The 24,249-nt window shown below is 36.7% G+C and overlaps 2 protein-coding genes across 3 annotated transcripts in view; both read right to left on the bottom strand.

The window, feature by feature from the left end:
• ERCC3 (excision repair cross-complementation group 3) overlaps nucleotides 1–2,397 on the bottom strand; it is a 26,253-nt gene extending 23,856 nt beyond the window's left edge. The window contains exon 1 of the mRNA XM_010569825.1: nucleotides 2,363–2,397. Within this exon, the coding sequence (XP_010568127.1) occupies nucleotides 2,363–2,397 (35 nt within the window). The remainder of the gene's footprint in view (nucleotides 1–2,362) is intronic.
• MAP3K2 (mitogen-activated protein kinase kinase kinase 2) overlaps nucleotides 563–24,249 on the bottom strand; it is a 36,559-nt gene continuing 12,872 nt past the window's right edge. The window contains exons 8-16 of one of the 2 annotated variants that reach the window (XM_010568489.1): nucleotides 23,323–23,402; nucleotides 21,315–21,382; nucleotides 18,254–18,349; nucleotides 14,296–14,502; nucleotides 13,404–13,552; nucleotides 11,538–11,669; nucleotides 10,116–10,245; nucleotides 8,844–9,021; nucleotides 563–4,758 (exon numbers count right to left, since the gene is read on the bottom strand). In XM_010568489.1, the coding sequence (XP_010566791.1) occupies nucleotide 4,758; nucleotides 8,844–9,021; nucleotides 10,116–10,245; nucleotides 11,538–11,669; nucleotides 13,404–13,552; nucleotides 14,296–14,502; nucleotides 18,254–18,349; nucleotides 21,315–21,382; nucleotides 23,323–23,402 (1,041 nt within the window). In that variant the 3' untranslated portion in view covers nucleotides 563–4,757. Of the gene's footprint in view, nucleotides 4,759–6,547; nucleotides 7,052–8,843; nucleotides 9,022–10,115; nucleotides 10,246–11,537; nucleotides 11,670–13,403; nucleotides 13,553–14,295; nucleotides 14,503–18,253; nucleotides 18,350–21,314; nucleotides 21,383–23,322; nucleotides 23,403–24,249 lie in introns of those variants that run through there. The other variant, XM_010568481.1, reaches the window with a different exon arrangement.

Raw genomic sequence — 24,249 nt, 5'->3', positions numbered from 1 at the left:
AAAAAAAAAACAAACAAAACCAAAACACAAAAACCGGCCAATTGGAAATTCAGGGAGGAGAGACTGACATTCCGCATTCTTCTAAAGGACAAAACTCTTAAAAGAGGAATGACACTGTTGTCCCTACAGAGTGTTTTAATATAGTTCTAAGTACAATTCGTGTCTGATTTTGGAAATACAAATACATTTCGAATGGTTAAAAACAAAAATTAAAAAAATATTCTGAACATCAGCCAGCTGAAAATATATTTATCTAGTAAATCATCTCTCAAAGCTTTTATATATTTAATTATTCTAACTAAACATAGTACCCTTAAAAAACAAGTTCATAAAAATGTAGAAATGAAATTGTGGAATAAGATTACTGGGATATATATATATACACACACGCACACATTCAATGCATACACAGAATTACAAGGGGGTTTTGTTTGTTTCTTTACGTTTGGAAGGTTGTTAGACAAACGGAACTAGTAAGCAATGCTCAACTCCTGAGTTCCTCAACCAAGATAACCATAGGCTAATTTTTTAATCTTTTTTTTTTTTTTTTTTTTAAACACAAGATATTCCATGTAAAGCAGCAACAGCAGTGCAGTTACTGGTAGCAACATCTCAAAAGTAATAAAAAAACCATACATCCAGACAGTAGTACATTGCACACACACGTGATTCTCATACACCCATCAACAATTGGTCAGAGTATTAAATCAGTGTACAAATTAAATATTTCCAAAAATGTGCAAAAAAGTCAACGTTGATAGAAAAAAACACCTTTGTGTACATACATTACAAACTGTGCCCAGCATTCAACTGAGAGTAAAAACATTTACAGTGAGAAACTGATAGATTAAATAGAGAATTTAATGGCTACATAAAAATGTACATTAGATCAAGAGTAAATTTACAAATTTTTATTCATAGCTTCATGAAAACTAAAAGCCTACGTTCCAATTCATCTAAGTCTCCTCCATGTATTTACAGTGATATTCCATTATACGACTCCTGCGAGGTCTGAGATGACAGACGCTATGCTTTAATAAACCGTTCCAATTTTAGGATGACACCACCTTTTTTACTGGTATTAACGAGAGACAAACACTAGGGAACCAACAATCTAATGCCTGTTCAGAAAAGAAAATGCAATCCTTGTTTTTAAATCCACGTTATATAACCTCTGGGGAAAAGGATCGTCTAGTTCTGGGGTAAAAGACATGAAAAACCTCTGAAATATTTCCCATGAATATCCACTCTGGAGTTAAGAGTATCTTTTTCCTTCTCTCTCGACAGCAGACCCTGACCTCCAAATCTCATCGGTGGACTCAACGTAAGGGCTGAACCATGGGTTACAATTTTAATGTGTCTTAATCCAGTTCCTCCCCCTTTAAAATACGTTTATGAACATTAAGACCTAGCCAAAGCATGACTGCTAGCATCGGTGCTTTGAAACGCGAGAAACTTCGTTTCCTCCATCCCGTCTACCCCTCCAATATGTACGTGTATATATTGCTAGAGAAAACCCAAGGGTTGCTCCAGCACGCAGGGAGCTGCAGCGTCCTGGGTTCAAGTGACAGGGCCCTGGTATAAAGCTGTACATGAACTCGCACCCCATTCGGGAGCTATCAGTGGCCACCACCTGTGCAGTTTTGAAGTTATGCCAGCTAGAAAGAAAAAGAAACCGTGCAGGCCAGCTGGGGGAAATAAAAAGAGAAAGGAGCTCCTTTGTTTCTGACCAAGGATTTTGATTCAGAAACCGCGGGCTGGCAGCAATTCTGCCTGCCCCCTTTGGTGTGCATTTGTGGCTCCTCCTGAAGGCAGCACCGACACCCCTGTTACTGTGGGTGACGTTTAGGCTGTCACGTCAAGCGGACTGCCTCCCAGCAGCTTTGAAATGCTCTCATTATGGCGCAGAGCGGTTCAGGTCACAAATCCACACATCTTCACGGTGTTCCTTAAATGTCCCAAAACTCAAACCTGGCTATAAAAGTCACCAGGTTTAGTCACCAAGCTTATGCATTACTTTTAGAATGACAACAGTAAGATTAAGGTAGAAAGAGTTTTAAAAAGCAAACTCTTCATTTTAATGCTGGCATGAATTTTGCACATCAAAACAACAACTATAAACACCCAAATCTCTTAAATATGGGCACTGTCTATCACTTTTTACTAGTACCTGCTTTACTCAGTTAGCAATAGCTTACTGATGGATATATATGTTTCTATAAGTAACAGTACTAATCCATGAAACATCACTTTTGGCTATATGTATATGGGGATAGAAAAGCTTTGGTAATTGTACGTGATTTTACACTGCAGACTTGTCATTAACACCAGACAGGAAGTTACCAGCAAGAAGAAATTATACTGGCGGTAATACTTCTGCTTTTCCAGAAACACCATAGGGACTAACATTCAAGCACACAAATTATGCTTTTCTATAGGTGTGACAAAGACTTTCAAGATTAAAAAAGTAAGAAATTGGTTACAAATAACTGTAGATCTGACTAATTTGCTCAAGTCTCTGAAGCTACAGTTAGACATTGCTCCAAGTTGTCTGAAAGAATGGCTTGCTGTACTGCGCTGTACCTACAGGTGCTACAAGGCTTTCAGTCAAGACAACGGCAGGATTAAGATTATCCAAAAGGCACAGGAAAGAATTTCATGGGCACGATGTTAGCTTCACTGAGATATCTGTTGATTTGCTTAGACACATCATATTCCTGTGTGTTGAAAGTAAACAGCTTTTAATACAGTACCACATTTATGAGTGTACCAACTGTAACTTCAAATCCATGAAGAACTCTGCTGCAGTCTCTACAGTAAACCCAGAGTCCAGTACCCACAGCTAGGAAGCTAAATCTCAACTCTTACCAGTACTTCTGTGAGTGCAGAAAAGTCCTTTTCTTGGTATGCACATCAGCGTACCATCTCCAAAACGCAAATACAAAACCTCTATTAGCACACGAAGCCTTCAGGAAGTGCTCCAAAAAGCACCTTTTAAAATTCTCAATTTAAATGTCTGCAGCAGATTATAACTAAAGTATACTTTTCAGTGCAGTTAGACGAATTCTGTTTTCGACACTTTGAAAAAACCCATATTCTAAGACTGTTTTGGTGACATGGAATTGCATGACATATTTCAACATGGTGTTCAAATATGAACAAAATTAAGGCATACAGATAAAAAGGCACTAGCTGAAAAAAACCAACTTTTCATTTTGTTGTACTGAAAGGACTGTTTGGCTACAAATCAAATTGGAAATCAAGTTAAAATTTTAAGACTATTTAAACTGTCAAGAAAAAAAGCCTATGCAGGTTTAACTTTGCAGTTATTAGATCCATACCTTTTTAAGTCCTTGCATGGATATTTCTATCACCCAAATTAAAAAAAAAAACCTTGCTCTAACATGACTGAAACTTTCAGTTGCACTTGAGCAGGACTGTTAGTTACACCATTAATGTTAATACATGCAACAAACAGAATTACAAAATTCATTAGCAGATAAGTGAGTCCTTTGAAAATATGCATACTCACTGTAAACCTTGATCCTTGTTTTTTGAGAGCATGGCTTCATCATGGCATTTACAGAAAAGCAAAACAACCCTGCAACAGTATTGTTTTCATTGGCATTTTCTAGTAATTGGATTCAACAATTAAGAATAATTCATGATTCTAAAATGCTGGTATTTTTGTTAGTAAGATACTAGAAGTGGTGAGCAGGGATCTTGGCTCTGCAGCCTTCCTCCAATGGAGTTTTAAGCATGCAATTCCATGTGCCCGCTCAAATTCTAGAACTAGGGTTTGTTATCACACCAGTAGTCAATGTTAAGTGTTTTACAGATGTTGTATATGTATACAGAGGTACTATGTTATTTAATGCAGCTTGTTTTACTACATTACCCCAATAGAGAATAAATATTAGCTAACCTTTTGTAAAAGTTTGATTCAGCTTCATAATTATTTCTAACTCAAAACATTTATGCAAATAACCATCTAATTTACTGTAAGTTGCTTAAGTCAGTAGACAAATTCTCCATAGGGTTAAAAAAAAAAAAGCTCAAGCCTAATCTTGGTTAAATTAATACGATTTTACTAGAATCACTGGAACTGGCAAATGTCGTCTTCATTTAAGAAGCACTGTTTTTATGTTGGCAGCTTTCTGTTATGTCAAAGAAATTAAGGAAAATGCATTCTGCAAATTCTTTTGTTCCTGGCTCCAAAATGCCTACCGTTGTCATGACTGAATGCTGTTTTTTAGAAAAGGCACAAAAGCAGCAAACTCTATTATTCAGTAATTAAAAATCACAATGAGGAGGTGATATTGCAATATACATGAGCCAGCACTGTTTCACAAAAAGGACACATAATTATAAGAAAACTAGATTCTGAAAGTTTTCAAGCTTCAGAGAGTGCAGTTTTGTTTTAGAATAGTATATTTAAATGTTATGAATGCTACAGATAAACCTGGTTACATTTTCCCTTTAATGTCCTTTTTTGGTAATATAAAATTTCCTTACCTTTTCAGATATCACTGTCCAGTACTGATTTTTATATACATTTTCACCTTGGTTTTGGTACCTTCTTAATCTGTTTGAAATGAATCGTTTCAATTATATGATCTTTAAATTACCTACATAAACTATTAGGCTCTACATTAAACTTCCCATCTCTGCTGTCACTAAATCTTGCTTATAAAGCAAAGGTCCTTTACAGCAGAGTACATACCAATTCTTCTTAAAGGCTGCTTTCATAGCTTTTATCTAGGGACAGACAAGCAAAAAAAAAAAAAAAGTCAATACAAGCTGAACTTTCTTTTCAGCCTTCTAAACTTTCTCTGGTCTGATTAGTTCTTCCCATGCTCGGAAAACCTTGCACAGTTGTGTACCCTGACTGAGAAAATTATAGGCTGGGTAAAATATTCACATAAACCGAAGGAAAAAAAAAAAATCGTTCTTACTCCACTACAGGTAAAGTGATTAAGATAGATCCATACTCCTGCTTATGCTCTGGTACAAAATTTGGAAGTTAGCAGAATAAATTCAAAAATCTCATGAGTGAACTACCATGGGAATGGGTAAGCTAATTTTTCTATCTCCACGCACTTCATAATTCTGATAGTTGTCTGAAGATACAAAACAGGTAGAGCCTTGTCAGAGTGGACAAGGTTCACAGTACCAGCCCATTCTGCCTTTACAAAACAACAAAAGCAAGCAATGAATCATCCAAAACAGTATACATTATTTCAGTTCTGTAGTCCAATAGTTTATTTCCAAATGACCTTTTATATTATGTTGTGTTCTTCTACAAAAATATGAGAGTTTGACTTCTCTGTTGTGAAAAGTCAGTTATTCACTACACCTGATCAGTACCTGGACTTTCAATTGAGAAGCAGTATTTCAGAGTTTTACTTTTGCTCTTTTATTATACTCTTTCAGAAATGGAAAAAGTGATTCACGTACTTTTTATAACGGTTATCTGACAAACACCAATCATCTGGATTATCAGGCTGGAGTAATCACGCTTATGTTATTTAATTGCTGGCTCTCATTGCACTTTTGGCCTGTTCTTCATACAATCTTTTGTGCTGTGCCTCCTTGTTCTTGTGGATTCATCATCGCTACCTTATTAAAAATATAACTGGAGTCTTATCTTTCTCAGTGACTTATTCCTGGCATTAAAAGATGTTTAACATTATTTCAGCAATTTTCAACACATCCTAGATGACTGAACTGTGTTACTAAATTTTTTTTAGTGCATAATGGGAATAATTTTGTATTATTCAGGCACTTGATGTTGATATACATTCTATCCTAGTGCCCCTCAACAGCTTTGAAAACTTTATTTCTTATAACTCATTCTGAATTAAGTAACTCATATACTGCACAAGGATTAGTCACTCCCTTTCCCCCTCAGCCATTCATGGGATTGTGGAGGAGAACTGACTCTGAACATCACTTTTTTTTTCTTATCTAAGATAACCACCTCCCTCCCAGCTTATGCAACACAGGTTCTCTTTGGCAGATACAGCAGGAGGCATTCTCCTAACTATTTACATCCAACAGCTGACCCTGGTCTATTATGGAAATTTTCCCCTTGCAGTATAGTAGTTCCTAGGAGTCTGGGTCCATAATCTGTTTACCTGTAATTATTTTCCTATTAAGATAATACACTAGTTCTACACCAAAACCTCTAACTAGTACATCAGTGTTGAGTTCTTTTTTGTTATTTTCTTTTGGTCACATAGAAGTACTGGTTAGACACAGTGCTGTACAAAGAGTTCCAAGTTCTTCCAGCTTTATCATTAATTCTCAGAACTGCATGTTCCAGCTTAAACTGTAAAATCCAGAAACTGATTAAAATGCTAAAATATAGTAAGAACTTAGAACTCTCTGCCACAAGTACCTACAATATAAAGAAGAATCACAGAGAAGTAACCTTCTTGTCCTTTAGCTGCATGTCTATTTTTCCCTGCACCCTGAGTCAGTCAGTGGTGTCAGAAAAAGTCACACAGTTCCTGACTGTCCAAGCGTTTGTCTTTTTTTTTTTTTCCCCTTTAAATAAGGAACAAATATGTACTAAAGTGCTTTATCTACATGAACCACATCAGTACATTATAGAAACAAAAAGTTCTAGTCCTGGTGGGAGCAGGGGAGAGAAGATTCTCATTTTAGATACAAAATTTAGATTGCTTACAATCTAAGTGAAACAAAGATTCAAGAGAATATTCTCTCTTGTCTTTTTTTTCCTTTTTTTGTAAAAAATAAAAATAAAAGTGCAGTCAAATAGAAAATAAATGCAGTAGATGCAAGCTGAGTTGAGGCAGGCTGTTAGTGATAGTGTGCAAACGTGTGTCTTAGCAGTTCATCTGCAAATGGTCGCAGCTTGGCCTCGATAAAAATCCGTTTCAAGAAATCCCGAGCATGGTCGGAGACATGAGGTGGTAGCTGGGGGTTGGTTGGCTGAGTGGCAATTTTAAAGATGGCAGCCATGGCTTCGAACTCTGCCCACGGGGGCTTCTCAGTGAGCATTTCTACCACTGTACAACCTACGCTCCTGAAACAGAGGCAGAAGTGAAATAGCAGGTTACAACAGAGTCATGCCCTTCTAGGAAAACAAGAAATAGCAGAGAGCTACTAAAATACCACATATAAGTAGTGTCCACTTAACTCTACGGAGCAACTTCAATGGAAATAGGTGTTCACAAAAATCGCACATACAGCTCTACACTATCTCCAAGTTACATAAATCACTACCTACATCTTCACTTGATTACTTCACTGGGCCAAAAGCTACAACCTCAGTGAAGAGACAGGTATTTCTCTAGGTATTTCTCAGATACCAACTGCGTTATGGTACTGCCACTATTCAGTGCTCAGCAGGCTGATGCAGGCCACAAATGCTGTGCAGCCCTTGTACCCCAGCTCTTCAGATGCCTGCAGAACTTGAATGCACTTGAAAGCTTTCTTGCTCATTAAGGCCTAATGGAAATACAAAGCAACAGGAATGCTTTGAGTATACTGCATATATTGCTAGCTCCTAAGAAATGCACAAATTATCACCAATGTATAATGCACAAACATGACATGGAAGTTAAAAAGTTTAAAACCATACCTCAGTAGTATCCTTTTTTAGTTAAGGATGCTAAAAATATACTTAAGATTGCCAAACAAAATTTTAAGATCCTAAACAATCTCTGTATACAAGCCTATGTTTAAAGGATTTAGGAAGGCAGAAAGGCATGCGTGTGGCCAGAAAAAACTTTGTTCCTTAGTCCTGCAAGATCAGCTTCTTCCAGTAAAAGCAAATGATACTGTGAAATGGATAGGCTGGAATAATTTCCCAGTTTTCAGGAAGTTTTATGGTTAGACAGAGGTACACTCCTTTACACAAGGATTTACTGAATGACAGAAGTCCAACTTCAATATTTTTTTCTTAGTTTTAACCAGGATTTTCTCCATCAAAAAAACATGTATTAACCTTGGTACAAATACTTCAAAGTTGAACAAGTCAACTGCCTGAAATCTATAAGGCTGTCCTACTATTCAAGTATAGCAGAATATTTACTAAGTGATCTGAAGTAGGCTAAATTAATTTCCCTGTCATTCCCTGAAATTAAGAGTACTGCAATTGGCTGGATATAATGTGGTTCCTTTTTAAACACACGAAGTGTTACTACTCCTGCATATCTACTGTTGCCTACCCATTATTCTGGGTGTTCACAGATCACCTGTGGTGCAAGGAATCTAATCGCTAAAATCATCTGTCCATTGTGCTGGAGCTATGTTAGACTATGTCTTATTACACAATGTATCACAAACATTCATTTTTGAAAGTTACCTTTTCATCTTAATTCTTAAATATTTAATAACAACTTAACCAAATTATTTTTCATACCTCCCATTTAAATCAGGTTAATTCATTCTTATGTGCTCATCTTTTAAAGGGCCAGCGTTTCATTTTCTGCCTTGCATCAAAGGTATTTCAGTGGTAAAATTTCATTACAGGACATTGACTTAACTGATGCTTCAAAGCTTCACATGTTGCTTTCACCCAGCAACTCTCCAGGATTTACAAACAGTCTGATAATCCTCACTTCATGCAAGGTCAGTTCAGAGGATTCTCTTATGTACCCTAAATCGATGGGCTGAGGAATTGCCAAATGAAAAATTCCCAAATTTCAGTGTTACACTCTCCAAACATGACTATAAGTGCTCACGCTTGCCACCTTCTTCAGCTTAAACCCCAGAATGAAACACTCCAATTTCAGATAACAAATACCTACATTGTCGAAAAAGAGCCCATTCCGAAATGAAACCTTTTGGTAGAGAAGTTTTTTTTAACATACCAGATGTCTGCTTTTCTGCCATACCCTTCTCCACTAATAACTTCTGGACTCATCCAGTATGGAGTTCCTGTGACAGACTTCATTCCTGTACCAGAGAGACAGATGGTCTGCAGTCGTTTGCTGGCACCAAAGTCGCCAAGTTTCACATTGCCTGCTGAATCTCGCAGAATATTTGCTCCTGGAAGGAAGGGAATACAGCATTACATTCATGAAAGGCTCATTAACATTTTGGTGTGGAAAACACTAACAAGAGTTTGGATTCAGTGATACCATGCAAGATCAGCCTAGTATTTCAAGTCAAAGAATTTACTTTCTCTGCTCATTCCTATTACCCTATTCCAAGGTTCAGAAAATAACAAATTGTACACACTGGTTTGCATCCTAGGCCTTCTCCAGAAAGTGCCAGTCACTTTGTAAAGCCTTCCTAACGAAATAAGGAATATGCCATACAAGGGAAATAAAAGAAATGGGAAAGAAGTTTCCCCACGACTGAAAACCCCTTCATAGAATATTAAAGCAATATCTCAAACTGTGTTACAGATTTGTTCAAAACACTTATCTGCATAAGCATGTACAAATTGACCGTGATATCTCAACCTTTTTTGGAACAAAACACTATCGATACAAAGCAACAGGAAAATTGTAAACATTTTAGGGAATACAACAGCATTGTGTTCAACACACCTATTTTGCACATCACCATCTTATTACATATTCATAACTTGCTTATGCAGCACTTGCAAGTCAGCTGTATCTATCTGCAAAAAGTAAGTATGTCTGTTTCCTCAAGTTTCCTGGCAGTAAAATCAAAGAATTCTGAGTCATTTGATCAGGCAAGTCACCTCTGCCAGTCATTTCTTGTACTAGTGAAGTGCTGGGTAATTTCCATATAATTGATGAAACAAAACTCTGTAAAAATAAACTTTTGAGTCATGATGCTTTCCTCTGCACATTCTATCTATTTATAATGACATCATCCTTTGATATATTCAAAGCTATTAATACTAAAATAAAATCAGAAAGAAATTTATCATGATTGTTTTGGAGACAGACTATGGAAACATTTTCAGAAGTCTGCTAGAACATCACAAAGATGCTTCTTTTCCCCCCCTCAGGTTACAACAGTGACAAGAATAAACGAGGGAAAGCAATTTCATTGATTTTAAGTCAGTATTTTGGCATTTTAGACTTAATTACATTTTAGCACTTCACACAAGACTGGAAAAGAATCTGTAGTAAAGAGCACTGAACTGTGCACAAAACTACCATTACCTTTAATATCTCGATGGACAATCATATTACTGTGCAAATAGTGAACTCCTTCCAAAATCTGCCGCGTATATTTACGAGTCACATTTTCTGTGAGTGCTCCATATGATTTCAATTGGTCTTTGATGGAACCCTACGGCAAACATGAAGTATAAAACACTAACATTGCTAGAATCACAAGTGGGCTAATACTACAGTTGAATTTCAATGAAATTTATGCCTGAAATGTAGACATTTAAAGTTGCAATACTTCTCTAGATCAACTTAAAAGCACAGATACAGTTTTACTTCCACTGAGAAAAATAAAAACTTTGACAAAAGAAAGGCTGGACAGAGAAGTCATATACTGAAATGTTAAGCTATTAACTCTAAAACTGTCAAGCAGCTGAATACTTCCAGTGTCACGTACAGAAAAAGAACAGCAGTACTTTCACTCAAACAGCAGTCTCAGACTCACATTGGACAAGACATATGCCGTTTACCCTGGTTAGTTTATACTCAGGAAAAAAAAAGGGTGTCAAGAAAAAACCCACCACATGCTGGAGGATGGTGCTTTATGAAAAATTAAGAGGTAAACAAATCTTGGCTTAAAATAACATTAAATCAAAATTTCATAATTTTCTAACTATTTTTGTATAACTTGGCTTTGTCACACAAACTGCTAAGATTACTTCTGTGACACTGTCCGCCAAATCTCAGAAAAATTCAAGAAGCCCCCCAAAACAAAGCCCAGAACTCACCTAAAAAAACAAAGAAACAAACAAAAAACCACCACCAACAACAAAAACACACCCACACACCGCTTTTCTTCTGTGGAGTCTCACAGTAAAGTAGAATGCTGTAACTATTCAGATATACAGAGCCTGTGTTTTTACACAAGCACATTTTACTTCGTTCTGCTGACCCCACTTGGTGAGAAAAATGAAAATCCACAGTTTTCTGACCTTATCATACTTCTTAACAAAACAGTAGAAGAACAGTTCAGCATGTACCTAGGTGCCACACAAAAAACAAGCACCAAGATTATTTTCTGTGTGCACTTATTCCCACACCCATCTTAGCTACTTCTTGTTTTCCTGCAATAATTGAGCAGTTGTGATGGTGAGTATGCAAGCTGACAAGCTGAAGTGTGGCAAAAAGAAACATTAAAATTCAGGACAATTCAAGAGTTTACTAATGATAATATTGTCTTTTCAAAGACATTGCCAGAATGGAATGCAAAGAACTTTTGTATAAACCACTGCAATTCTGAAAACCCGAACAAGCAATGGAGAAGAGAGGCTGCTGTAAGCACTTGTCAGTGGTAGTGTTTTTAACTTGGACATTTCTTTAGTATCTGTGCACACTTCCACAAAAGCTGTCTATGTGGGTGCTCATCATATTGCATAGAAAAGCTGGTTGAAGTGGACTGGCTCTCTTGCTTACCCCAGGCATATATTCCATGAATATAGAGAGAGTTCTTTCTGGTGGATCTCTCAAGAAGCCATAATACTGAACAATTCTTTCATGCAGCAGATTTTTCAGCAACTGAATCTCACATTCAAGTGCATTTACTTCCTAAAAGGAAAAAACAGAGAAGATTTACCACACTTGATGTAGTAATAATAATGTTTTGGATTTGGATTTTTTAAAAGCAGGACCGTATGTACATATTAAAGGGTTATGTAAACTAAGTAACAAAATACTCTTGTAGCTTATGTAAAGTTTATACATTTTATAACAAGAAAATATCATCATTAGATTGACGGAAGTAAAAAAAACTATGCCTTTTCTATAAATTGAATTTGGGATGATTTTGCTGTTATACTCTTATTTTGAGATTATGTTTGTTTCAGAGCACAGCGGATATCAGTATGTATATGAAGTCAGTGATCAATATGCAACATGTCACAAGCCTCCAACTGGGTAAATAAATGAATCAATCTTTAAACCTTTGTAGTGGAATAATTAGCATTAATTCTTAACTTTTCCAGGATGACAGTTTACACTTTAAAAATGCCTTCAAGGACCACTTAATATTTTAATAATGAAATACAACAAAGAAAATCATTAACAGATATGGTGCTTTCTCTAGAGCTATCCGAAATACTAAAAATTTTGCAAACGGGAAGTAAGATATTTTGAAACAGACTGTACAGTAAGATGCCGGAAAAATACTAATCCACCAATTCAAACTTGACTGGAGTCCAAATTTCACCTAGACGTCTTTCATCAAAGCTTACTGTTTATCCATCACAGGCTATTACTGATACCCTCACACTTCTGAGGTTAGAAGGAAAAGAGATTTTTTGACACCGAGAGGCACACATGACAAAATGCTATGGCAAGTGAGGTCACAAAACTGTTGCTACAGGAGACACTACAGTATTTTATATTTAACATTTCCAAAGCATAATCAGTTTTCTATTACATTTTAAAGAAGTAGCAACAACAACTACACTAGAAATCTACAGCACAAGTGATCTTGGCTTTTTTCCTTGATCCTACATCACTAGTAGCAGCAACTATAACTGGTGGCCACTCAATTCTGCAATCATGCTTACACCCATTGTTTCCCCGGCCTTGCTCCCCACAGTGCAGAATGCAGTCCTAATGCAGAAAAGTAATATTTCTTTTTCCATCCTGTAAAAAGCAGCAAGTATGGTTTGGGAAAAAAGAAATATAAAATCAGTGCTACTTTTAAATAGTTTCTCTCCTCAAGTGTCCAGTAATTAAAGAAGGATAAGTTCAGTTTTAGAAAAGAGAACGAACTGACAATGAAACATCTGCTCTTCAGACAGACATGCAGCGAATAACAGTAGCTAGCCCTGATGCCCAAAGTTTGTTTGTTTTTTTAAACACACCCCTCCCCCCCGCCAAGATTAAAAAAAAAGATAAGAATTCAAACTCGCTTCATAGCCAAACAAAATATCCTTGAGAATTTATTTTCAGGAACACTTAAATTAGTACAGATTTTTCTGTTTATAAATGCAATTTGTTCTAATTCCTATAAGTATAAATAATTATCTATTTTAGAGAACACTTCATAATGGATTATTTAATTTTAGAGACTGAGACCGCACCAAATTAAGTTACATGTTCACTGCCTAAAGGTATGTCTCAAAATTAAAAAAATGGGATGTAACATTAAAATCAGGTAAACAAACTAATTCTCTCAGGTACTAATAAACCAGGATTCCTAACAAGGACCTGAAAACACAACATATTTTAAAACATCGGAACATCAGTCTAGTCTAGAACACACCAATTCAGCAGAAGCCCTTTACAAACTCTCTCTTTTGTATCACTTACCTTGCTGGTTTCTGGACTATCAGGATCAAACTGAACTTGTTTAACAGCTAGTTCTCTTCCGGTATCAGCATCATAACACAGATATACTCTGCCAAATGCACCTTGACCCAGCAGTTTACCAAGTCTCCAGTTAGTTGGAGCTCGTGGTGCTGAAAATATAAGTATGTTTTGGTTTTCAAATGAGCTTGTTATTCAGCTGATCGAGAAAAACTGGAATACACAGAAAATAATTTTTTAAAAGACTACGTTTTTCAACAACAGAGACTATGCGTCCTAAACCTCCCCATTTAAGTTACAAAGATCAATAAAACTTCCTGTAAGATGGAAAATATGAACTACTTAAATTTATTCACAAACTAATTTGTGGTGGAGATAGACATACTTAAAACAACTAGCAACAGCTAATCTGAAAAACAGAAAAAGCATGTTAAACAAACTTAATAAAATTTTTTCAAAAAATCGAGGCATGATTAAACTGTTCCAGCTACTGAAGTCATCATGAACTATATTTGCTCCTGAAATGCCACCACAGATATAAAACAGTACCACTTAAGGTCTATAAGTTATCAGAGAACTTGACCAACATCTGCAAAAATAAATAGTAACTACAACCTACATAACCCTTCTCGAGTCCTCAAGAGCCTAACAAATAATCAAAAATATTTTTACAGTGTTTTGTTATCACAGATGCAAATTCCATGTGAAAATGTAGATGAAGGTTGGCACAGTAAGCAATGAAAAATCTGATGAGCATATAGTCTTGACTTTTTCCTATCAGAGAGATAAAAACATTATTCAATTGCATGTATTTTGATGACACGCTTAGTTTTGACATGATATACTTGAAAGGTAAAGAGTTTTACAGTGGAGTTCACAAAATGCCTTAACTTACAGCGACTGGGTGGGCTAATGTCCATGACTGACAAGGTAGGATTGTCTATGTCACTTCCCCTCCTCCTCATTCGGTTATCTTCATATTCCGGCGTAAAGACACTGCTTCCACTACTGGTGCTCAGTGAGTGATCAGTGGGACTGAAACTAACTGGTGATCGGAAGCTGTTTCCCTGAGTCCTTCTGGCTCTTGGAAAAGTTTTACGACCTACAATGATATACAAAGAATACTAATGTTGCACTACAAAAAATACTGCCATGCAATGTGTATATGCAAAGACTTTATGAATTCCACATAATGTAGTTATCTTCCACAGCATATGATATGATGTAATGGTCATGACATTTACTGGTTCAACTTTCCACCTAGAAGAAAACAAACATTCATCACAGATGTGTGTAAGCATTAGACTGAATCAAAAACTGGTTTACTTTAAAGTGACCAAAATTGGGACCAAATTCTGGAACTGTTCTGAAATGTAATCGACATACTTCAGAAACCTAGAGGACTGTGAGAGGAGAAAGGAAAATGCCCTGCCTCTACTCTTGTTCCTCTATTAAGGTGTAAATACCAAATTTCTGATAAATAGAAGAGCAAGAGATATGTTTACATTCCAGTGGTGCCCATGCTGGCATCTTCATCCTGTAAACTAATAAGAATTGAACGCAGAGGAAGACCTACACATGGAATCAACAGGGAGACCACAAAAAATAAAAAATAATAATAATTAAAAAAAAAATAAATCACAAACAATACAAAATTCAGAGATGGCTACAGCATTAGAATAAAAAAAAGGCATTGATCTTCAAAAAGGTTAATTACAACCAGATGACTAACAAAATTCATGTTAATATATTTAGATAACATGAACATTTTTAGGTCAGCATAGCTTGATGAAGTTTCATCCTACAGAACTCAGAAATAGCTGAAGGAGTCTCTGATTCATTAGGTACTACACTGGAGAAGGAGTTCCCAGGGGACTGAAGAAGGCAGATAAAGTATCTTTGAAAAAGTAGACTCAGATTTATATACTAGCCTGGCCAATTTAAATTCCAAGAATGATAGGCAAACAAACAGCTAAGCAGTTTTATCACTGAGAGGATAATAAGGTAGTAAACAAAAGTCGTAACTGGTTTGTCACATGTAGCTAATCCAATTTCCCTATTTCATTGGGACATATTCATAAGCTAACTACTGAAGTGTTGCACAGACCAACTTCCTATGTAGACTATGCCCAGGACAGATTCAGAGCAATTAATGGTGATTTCTCATCACCTTCAGTCCACTTCCATACACTATTTTAACAGATGATGTATATATGATGGAACGTAATACACTGATATTGCAGATGACATCAAGTTAATTGTCACTGGTCCGTTTAAAGATAAAAATCAAAATTCACAATGATATTAGTAAATTGGAGAAGATTCAGAAATCAACAAGACGAAATTCAGTAAGGAAGTACAACATACTTAAAGAGAAATCAAATCCACAAACCACAAAGTGTAAAGTAATTGGTTGGCTAAAAGTCATGTAGAAAAGGATACAGGAACCACAGACTGAACAGCAGTAGCAGTCAGTATGGTGACCATGAAAAAAAGTAGTGTGTCATTGTGGAATGTATTAGCATGTATTAGGGGGTTTGCATGGCAAGGTTTTGGTAGCAGGGAGGTTACAGGGGTGGCTTCTGTGAGAAGCTGCCAGAAGCTTCCCCTGTGTCTGACAGAGCCAATGCCAGCCGGCTCCAAGACGGACCCACCGCTGGCCAAGGCTGAGCCCATCAGCAACAGTGGTAACGCCTCTGGGATAATATGCTTAAAAAGGGGAAAAAAACCCACATAACAGCAACTTCAGCTGAAGAAAGGAGTGAGAATATATGAGACAAACAACCCTGCAGACACCAAGGTCAGTGAAGAAGGAGGGGGAGGAGATAGTCCAGGCACCAGAGCAGAGATTCCCCTGCAGCCCGTGATGAAGACCATGGTGAGGCAGGCTGTCCCCCTGCAGTCCAGGGAGGTCCATGGTGGAGCAGATATCCACCTGCAGCCCAGGGAGGACCCCACACTGGAGCAGGTGGGTGCCCGAAGGAGACTGTGACCCTGTGGGAAGCCCACACTGGAGCAGGCTCCTGGCAGGACCTGTGGCCCTGTGGAGAGAGGAGCCCACGCTGGAACAGGTTTTCTGGCGGAACTTGTGAACCCACAGGGGTCCCACGCTGGAGCAGTCTGTGCCTGAACGACTGCACCCCGTGGAAGGGACCCACGCTGGAGCAGTTTGTGAAGAACTGCAGCCTGTGGGAAGGACCCACCTTGGAGAAGTTCTTGGAGAACTGTCTCCTGTGGGAGGGACCCCACACTGGAGCAGGGGAAGAGTGTGAGGAGTCCTGCCCCTGAGGAGGAAGGAGCGGCAGAGGCAACGTGTGATGCAACCCCCATTCAAAGTCCTCCTGTGCCACTGGCAGGGAGGAGGTAGAGGAAATCAGAAGTAAAGTTAAGCCCAGGTAAGAAAGGAGGTGTTTTAAGATTTGGTTTTATTTCTCATTACCCTACTCCAGTTGATTGGCAATAAATTAGGTTAATTTTCCCCAAGTTGAGTCTGTTTCGCCATGACGGTAATTGCTGAGTGATCTCTCCCTGTCCTTATCTTGACCCACAAGCCTTTCATTATATTTTCTCTCCCCTGTCCAGCTAAGCAGGGGGAGTGATAGAGCAACTTTGCTGGGCACGTGGCATCCGGCCAGGGTCAACCCACCACAGTTACATACCGAGTTATGGTTATATCCTATGTTATACATGAAGTGGCCATGAGAAAAGCCTCAGCTAGAGTAGTCTAGTGAGTTTTGGCCACCACAAGAATGGAGAAGACACTGCAAAAAAATATGAGGCTTGCAAAAATGTCTGAGGTAAGACTTAAGGCTTGAAAGAAAACTAATGAGAGAAAACAGATGCATGTGTGATGTAGTTTTATATATGGGCAGTGACCAATTTTTCACTATGTTAAAACAGAGTAACTAGTTACTAGTTTCATTTGCAGGAAAAATTATTTAGAAGACATAAAAAGGTAAGTTATAAGATAAGCTATCTTCAAAATTAGTTACATAAAGAAAATGAGTATCTCTTTATCTAAAGTCAATTTAGAGTTTACTTAAAAGTCAGTGTGACAGATCTTTGCCTCTTTAATCTTGCCTTAGAGCAAGGGACTGGACCGAAGCTGCCTTGCAGTCCTTCAATTTGGTATTTCTGTGATTTCTGTAACAGAATTCCATTTATTCCTGTGCTCATTCCATACTGCAAATGAAACCATCTGGTCTTTGGAGAAATTTCTTCTTAACACTTCTCAACTAGTGCTTGACACACCCTTAAGTCATACAATCCTTCAGCTGCTTCTCTTTCCTTCCTTTGGAAATTTAACATGGGTTAAATTTACAACAATGTTACTACTGTCCAAATCAATTTTGTGGCCACATCAGCAGGTGCTGTCTTGCATTCCAACAATTGATTTCACCAGCTAATTGTTAATTCTTGATTTAAATCACTGCTCTTGAATTTTATGTAATCTTTTAATCTGAGAAACTGTTAATAGGAACTCCACTGTATGTGGGGTTTTTTTAAGCAAAACAAGAAATGACAAACTGACATACCTAGTTTGGATAGAAAAGGGTCACAAAGGTCAAAAGCTTATACTGGATGACTTGTGCATGGCCAAAGATAGAGAACATTTTCATAGCTGTGCATATGAGTCATGAATTCCGTAATCCATAACTTTACCAGAGGTAAGACTGCTCAGCAGCTCTATCAATCATTAGAAATTTAGCTAGTGAGTTTGGGGAAAGAAGTTAAGCTTTCAATTTCTTCAATATTTTAATTAAATAAGGTTTTGCAATCTAAAATTTCTTCTTCACTTTTTAAGAAAATAAAACCTATTAATAAAGTAGAACTCTTGCAGTATTCGCACTTACCGTCATTGTAGTCTTGTTGATGATATGAAATATGGTATCTTCGGGGATAAGTCCCCCCCTTTCCAAATTTCTCAAATATTGGGATATCATACTCTACTAGAAAATAAAAAGATACATGTCAAAATTTAAAATGTGACAAAAGCACATTAAATTAATCAGTTTAGTATTATAAACTTAAACACGGGGGAACATACCAGTTGCTTGAAGTTGAAGCATCAGAGCAAAAAAGGTAATAGAACAAAAGCCACAAATCTAACAAATCACAAGAACTAAAAGGACATTCAGCTAAAAGTTCCAAAGGATCAAGAATTCAATAGCTCAAGTGGTTTGTAACCTCTTGCTTAAAGGAATGTCAGAGGACTGCAGCATGCCTAATTACTTGTTTTAAAAATAGTTTCTAGAGGAAAATTGGCAGAAACTATATTACAAAGAATAAAATTTAAAGATGCATAAATATGAAAAATTGGTGAATGAGTCAACACAGCTTGGATTACTAAAAATGTTAAATAGGTCTTCTTTTAAAAATTATTGAAGGAGAAAAGTATTCATAAGATAAAGGGAAAAGTCCTTCATGCATGCAGTAACTGGTTAAAGGGTAAGTACATAAGATGGGAATAAATGGTCAACAGTTCCACAAGAATGTGGGCTACAACTCATGCAGTTTAATTATGCATGAATTCTCTGGACAGAACAATGAATAGTGAGGTGACAAAATCATTTTGAGAAATAAGGCCAACAGAAGAATTGCAAAAAGCGCTTAAGAGTCTACGTGACTGGATGTTAAAATGGCAGATGAAATTCAGTGTAGGCTAGTGTAAAGGTCTGTGATAGAGAGTTCCAATAAAGCAGCAGCTGAACTCTCTGTATTGGCTAAGAAGCAAATTAAATGCTATAAATCATTAAGACATACTGAACAAAGTTTTGGTCTACTCCATTTCAAAGGATTTAGTGAAACTGGAAAAGATTTAGAAGTACACAGATGATCAAAGACACAAAATTGCTTCTCCATAAGGAATGTAGGCCTCTATAGACCAGAAAAGCAACAGCTCAAAGGGAGACATAAAGAGGTCTATAAAAAAAAAGAAAAAAAAATAATCACAAAGGGCATACTTCTTCATAAAACACAGTAAGTTGCACAACTTTTTGTCACAACATACTGTTGATACTAAAAAAGTTTATACAAGTTGAAATAGGGACTGGAAAAATTTGTGGAAGGAAAAAAAATAATCCATCACATCACAGAAATGCATCTTGCATTTGCAGAACCCTTAAGCTATACATGACTAGGAATGTATTCTGAGGAAGGAATACCACATGCTCCTCTATAGAAGCGTGGTACTGGTTGTGACAGGAGGAAAGACTAGGCCAGATGGACATTTTTTCTGACGCTATATACTATTCTGTTTTTGTTACACATCAAATCATGAGAATAAATATTGAATATGGAATTAATGATTGCTGTCTATCCCATCATCAAAATACCAGAGCATCCCACAGGAAAAAAACAGAAAAAATATTGCAAGATCATCTTATTAGAAAAGTAACTGTAATAAACATACACAAGTAAACTATATTACGATTACCAAAGGCAAACTAATTTCTGACATTTCCAACTTTTTTGGTATTTATCTCTGCCGCCTAAAAGTTTCTTATACATAGTTTTAGTTTTATTTTCATTTAAAAGTGGTGCAATCTGTTAAACAGCCTAGAATCCTTAAAAGAAAAAACCACGCCATCACAAGGTTATCTGGATAAAGCTTTATAAACAAAATAAAAATAAGCCTTAAAGTATATACTAGACCAAAAAACACAGAACACCCCAGCTTCACTGGAAGCTAATTATTGTTCAACAGCAAAATTCTGTAGAGGCATGTCTGTGAGAGACACTTCAAAGCACTTTAAAGGTTACCCATTGCACTTCGTATCCTGAAACATGCACAACTTGGATTCAAGCCAGAGTATCATATGAAAACATTAGTAGTGATGATTAATTTATAGGCACAGCACGCAGTTCTCCTTCATTCTTTCACTTTGCAGAGCTTTCAGTTACAGAAGTCACGAGCACTTCAAAGTGATCCTCATTTCGCACAAGAGAAAATGAAGGCTCCATGTACTGGGTTTGGCTGGGATAGAGTTAATTTTCTTCAGAGTAGCTAGTATGGTGTTATGTTTTGGATTTGTGACCAAAACAGTATTGATAACATAGGAATGTTTTAGTTGAAGCTGAACTGTGTTTACACAGCATGAAGGCTTTTTTTGTTTCTCACACTGCCATGCCAGCTAGTAGGCTGGGGGTGCACAAGAAGTTGGGAAGGGACACAGCTGGGACAGCTGACAAAAGGAATATCCCATACCATATGAGGTTGTGCTCAGCAATAAAAGCTGGGAGAAAGGAGGAGGAAGGGAGGACATTCGGAGTTATGGCATTTGTCTTCTCAGGTAACTGTTACGTGTGATGAACTCCTGCTTCCCTGGAAATGGCTAAATGTCTGCCTGCTGACAGGAAGTAGTGAATGAATTCCTTATTTTGCTTTGCTTGCATAGGCAGCTTTTGCTTTACCTATTAAACCGTCTTTACTCAACTCACATGTTTTCTCACTTCTACCCTCCTTGTTCTCTCATCCATCCCACTGCGGGGGAGTGAGCAAGCAGCTGTGTGGTGCTTAGTTGCCTACTGGGGTTAAACCACAACACTTCAAAAATTCAATAAATTAACAAAGGTTATGTGCCAACTTAGAGATGGATACTACGGTCCAGTCTAACAAACTGTTGTGTGCCCCTATCCACTGCATCATTTGTTCTTTTCAGAGAAGCAGGTAAGTTATACTATGCACGCTAACAGTGGTGTTACACATGACAATCTAGAAAACATTTGGAAGATCTTATGTTTCATTGTATCTTTTACTGTGTGCATTTGGATTGGATTTTGTTGCTTTCTTTTCTCCTACCCTATTAAGTTTGTGTAGTACAATACCTCTCAGTGTGAACTTCCCTTCTAAGCCCTACTATTTGCAAGAGGAAGAGTTCTGGAAAGCTAGTATGTCCAGTGATTTTTGCCTACCTGAGAATTCCTGATGATTATCTGGATAGCTCTGTGCTCTTGGCATCCGAGATTTGGGATAGTTGTCTCTGGAAGTGTAAAAACATACAGCATCTAAAACCTGCTGTTAATTTAGTACTTAAACATTTAATCTTACTGTCTCACAATTCCTTATGACTGATGAAAAGTTATTGCTATACAAGTTGCTGCACCAGTTTACAAATGTGGAACCCAATTTTGAAAATCAAATCTAGTAGGTATCAATAACAATTCAAGATCAGTAACAATGGAAAAGCTTGCTTATTGAGCTTAATGTAGTAAGAAAGCAACACGCTGTTAATGAGCAATGATATTAGTAAAAACATGAATTATCACAAGTAAAGCCACAAAGGAGCCCTGTTATGTTTAATACCTTTATGGCTAAACACACAGGTTTACAGACTGGCAAAAATCTCTTAAATAGCCTATAAAAACTCTTGAGGAAATTTAACCAAAGAAATGTAGAACCTTTTAGTGTCTCAAAATATTTCCCCTTCTCTCCAGGAAAGTCATAGGATTAAGAGAGTAATTTTATTGAGTTATAGAATGATGAAGAATTTTTTGGTTCTTACACAATCACATTGTTTCTTACCTACAGTTGGTATGTAACTCCCAGCCACCAAAAGGAATGGATGGGATTGCCAGTCAGAGAGACCGATTACAGTATATTTCAGTATATTTCCATAAACATACCAAAACAATGTCCTCCTCTTTCTGGTAAGAATTTCTCTAATGGGTAACAGAAGCTAAATGGAGACACAAAACCTACATCTTTGTAGGAAATATTTGAATGAAGAAGGGAAAAAAAAAAAAGGAAAACAATCTAAGTAGAGGTGACAAATGAAGTAAATAAAAAACAACCAAAAGAAGTTTTGAAGAAGAAACATGAGTTGAATTAAGATTGCTGTGTTTCCCCTTATTCCACTTACCCCTACCCAATAAAAAAATAAAAATTTGGCCATTTGGTAGAACTTTTTTGGTAGCTACATTAAACACTGTGTATGTACAACATATCACACTTCAACCACAAAATACTTTCCATGTCTATTGTTTTCTTGCTTGTGAAATGGAGACTCATTTAACTCAAAAATTTGTTAGACCAAATGTATTTTTGCCCTCAAATCACATATTCTCAAATGAAATGGTACTATGGAATACTATAGCTCTGATTAATTGCCGCAGGCAATGATTTCCAACTTTTTACCTTTCTACCAATTAAATAAAATAATTAGCAGCATAATAAGGTATTGCAGTTCCAAATAAACGAGTAGCCAGTCTGTGCAACATAAGACCTAAGGTTATATGCCTGGCCAACCATAAGCCAAAAAGGAATATGTTCTGTTTGGCTTCCCTGGTGGCTGAAAAACTGTGGACAGTGACCCTTTTGAAACACATTAATCTCCTAACAGGTCAATCAAAACAGATCTCCAGACCCACCACAGTACACATTGCCTCTTGCTAACCGACAGGTTTAAACAAGGAAAAATAAGTGGTAAGTCTGCAATGGGAACAAGGGGAGAGGAACAGACAGTTAATTGCAAAGAAAAGGAAGGGATTGTCTGTTGAAGTCTTTAAATGATTCTACCCTCTTTCTTGAATTAGGTACCCTCTACTTTGCAAAAGGGAAGCTTACTTCATATAGCAGTACCTAAGAAATGTAAATTTGATGGGGCAGCTCACTGCCAGGGAATATACTTCACATATATGTAAGACTGGAAAAATTTAGTAAAAATCTTCATTACATTTTGTAGGACCTGAAGTCTAATTTTTTTTTCAAATGCAAACTGTAAAAAAAAAATAATAAAATTACTTCTATTTTCCGTGCATTAGCAAGAAATTAAGTATCAATAAGCTTTTATAAATGTTCTATAACCTACAGAGGAATTTCTGGAAGAAGTTCAGTAATAGCTGTCACTGGAGAGTTATTATGTTACAACTGATACATTATGCAATCTAATAAAGATAAATAATGAATGTAAGTAATTTTTACCCATCTAAAGGGCTGTCAAGTGAGGGACAGCTTCCCGAGCCAGAGTTTTCAGGACTGCTCAAAGACAACGGATCCAGCATCTAATAAATAACAAAGACAGACCAACAAGTTCAAGTTTTTGGTTTTGTTTTTTTGATTTTGTTTTTTTAAATACTTGAAGGTTTCTGCTTTGAAGCGTCTAATAATAAACAAAAACAAACCGGAAATATTAATTACTAGAGAAAAAGTTCGCTGCCTAGTTGAACCTGCATTGCATTCTGCAATCCTGAAAGGACTCCATCATGTTTCTCGCATCTAACTAGAATATAGTTAAGGTATTTAATCCTCTATCACGCTTTGCACATAACAAGTTGTACTGCTACATTCTTCCTGTATGTGCCATTGTCTCTTAATATTATAGCAATATCTGCATGAGAGTAGGTTAACAGAATAAAAAAAAAAAAAGGCTTCTAGAGGAGAAAAAGCTGAGACAGTTTTAAAAAAATGTGGATTTTGTTGTCATCACCAAAGAAAAAAAAAATCTCAAATATGACATAGATTGTGATGAATACGATTTATATAATCTCTGGAGTGGCTTAGGTTTGACCAACTAGCAGTCACAGAAAACAGCTGAAATCAAATACTGTAAAAAGCTTTTAAACATTTATCTCTGGTTAGGACTCTAAGCAAGTTACGGAGATTTTAAATAGAACTGAAGAGAAAATGGAAGGAGAAGGAGAAAGAGGGAGAATGCATAAAATTTATAAACACTCTGTTTTCACCCAAACCAAAATCCTGTTTCAAATAAAATAAACTTTCATGTGAAACTGGAGTTTAGAAAAACACCAAAGACAGATTTTTTTTTTCCTAAAACACTTCTGACAACCTAGTAATGCTTACGAGCTATGTGAAATCTGCCATGTATCAGTCTGAAGAAGTCATAAAACT

The sequence above is a fragment of the Haliaeetus leucocephalus genome, unplaced genomic scaffold, assembly GCF_000737465.1.
Source record: "Haliaeetus leucocephalus isolate CR32 unplaced genomic scaffold, Haliaeetus_leucocephalus-4.0 Scaffold1, whole genome shotgun sequence".
Lineage (NCBI taxonomy): Eukaryota > Metazoa > Chordata > Aves > Accipitriformes > Accipitridae > Haliaeetus > Haliaeetus leucocephalus.
The sequence above is the reverse complement of the archived record's forward strand: the minus strand, read 5'-3'. Positions and strand labels throughout refer to the sequence as shown.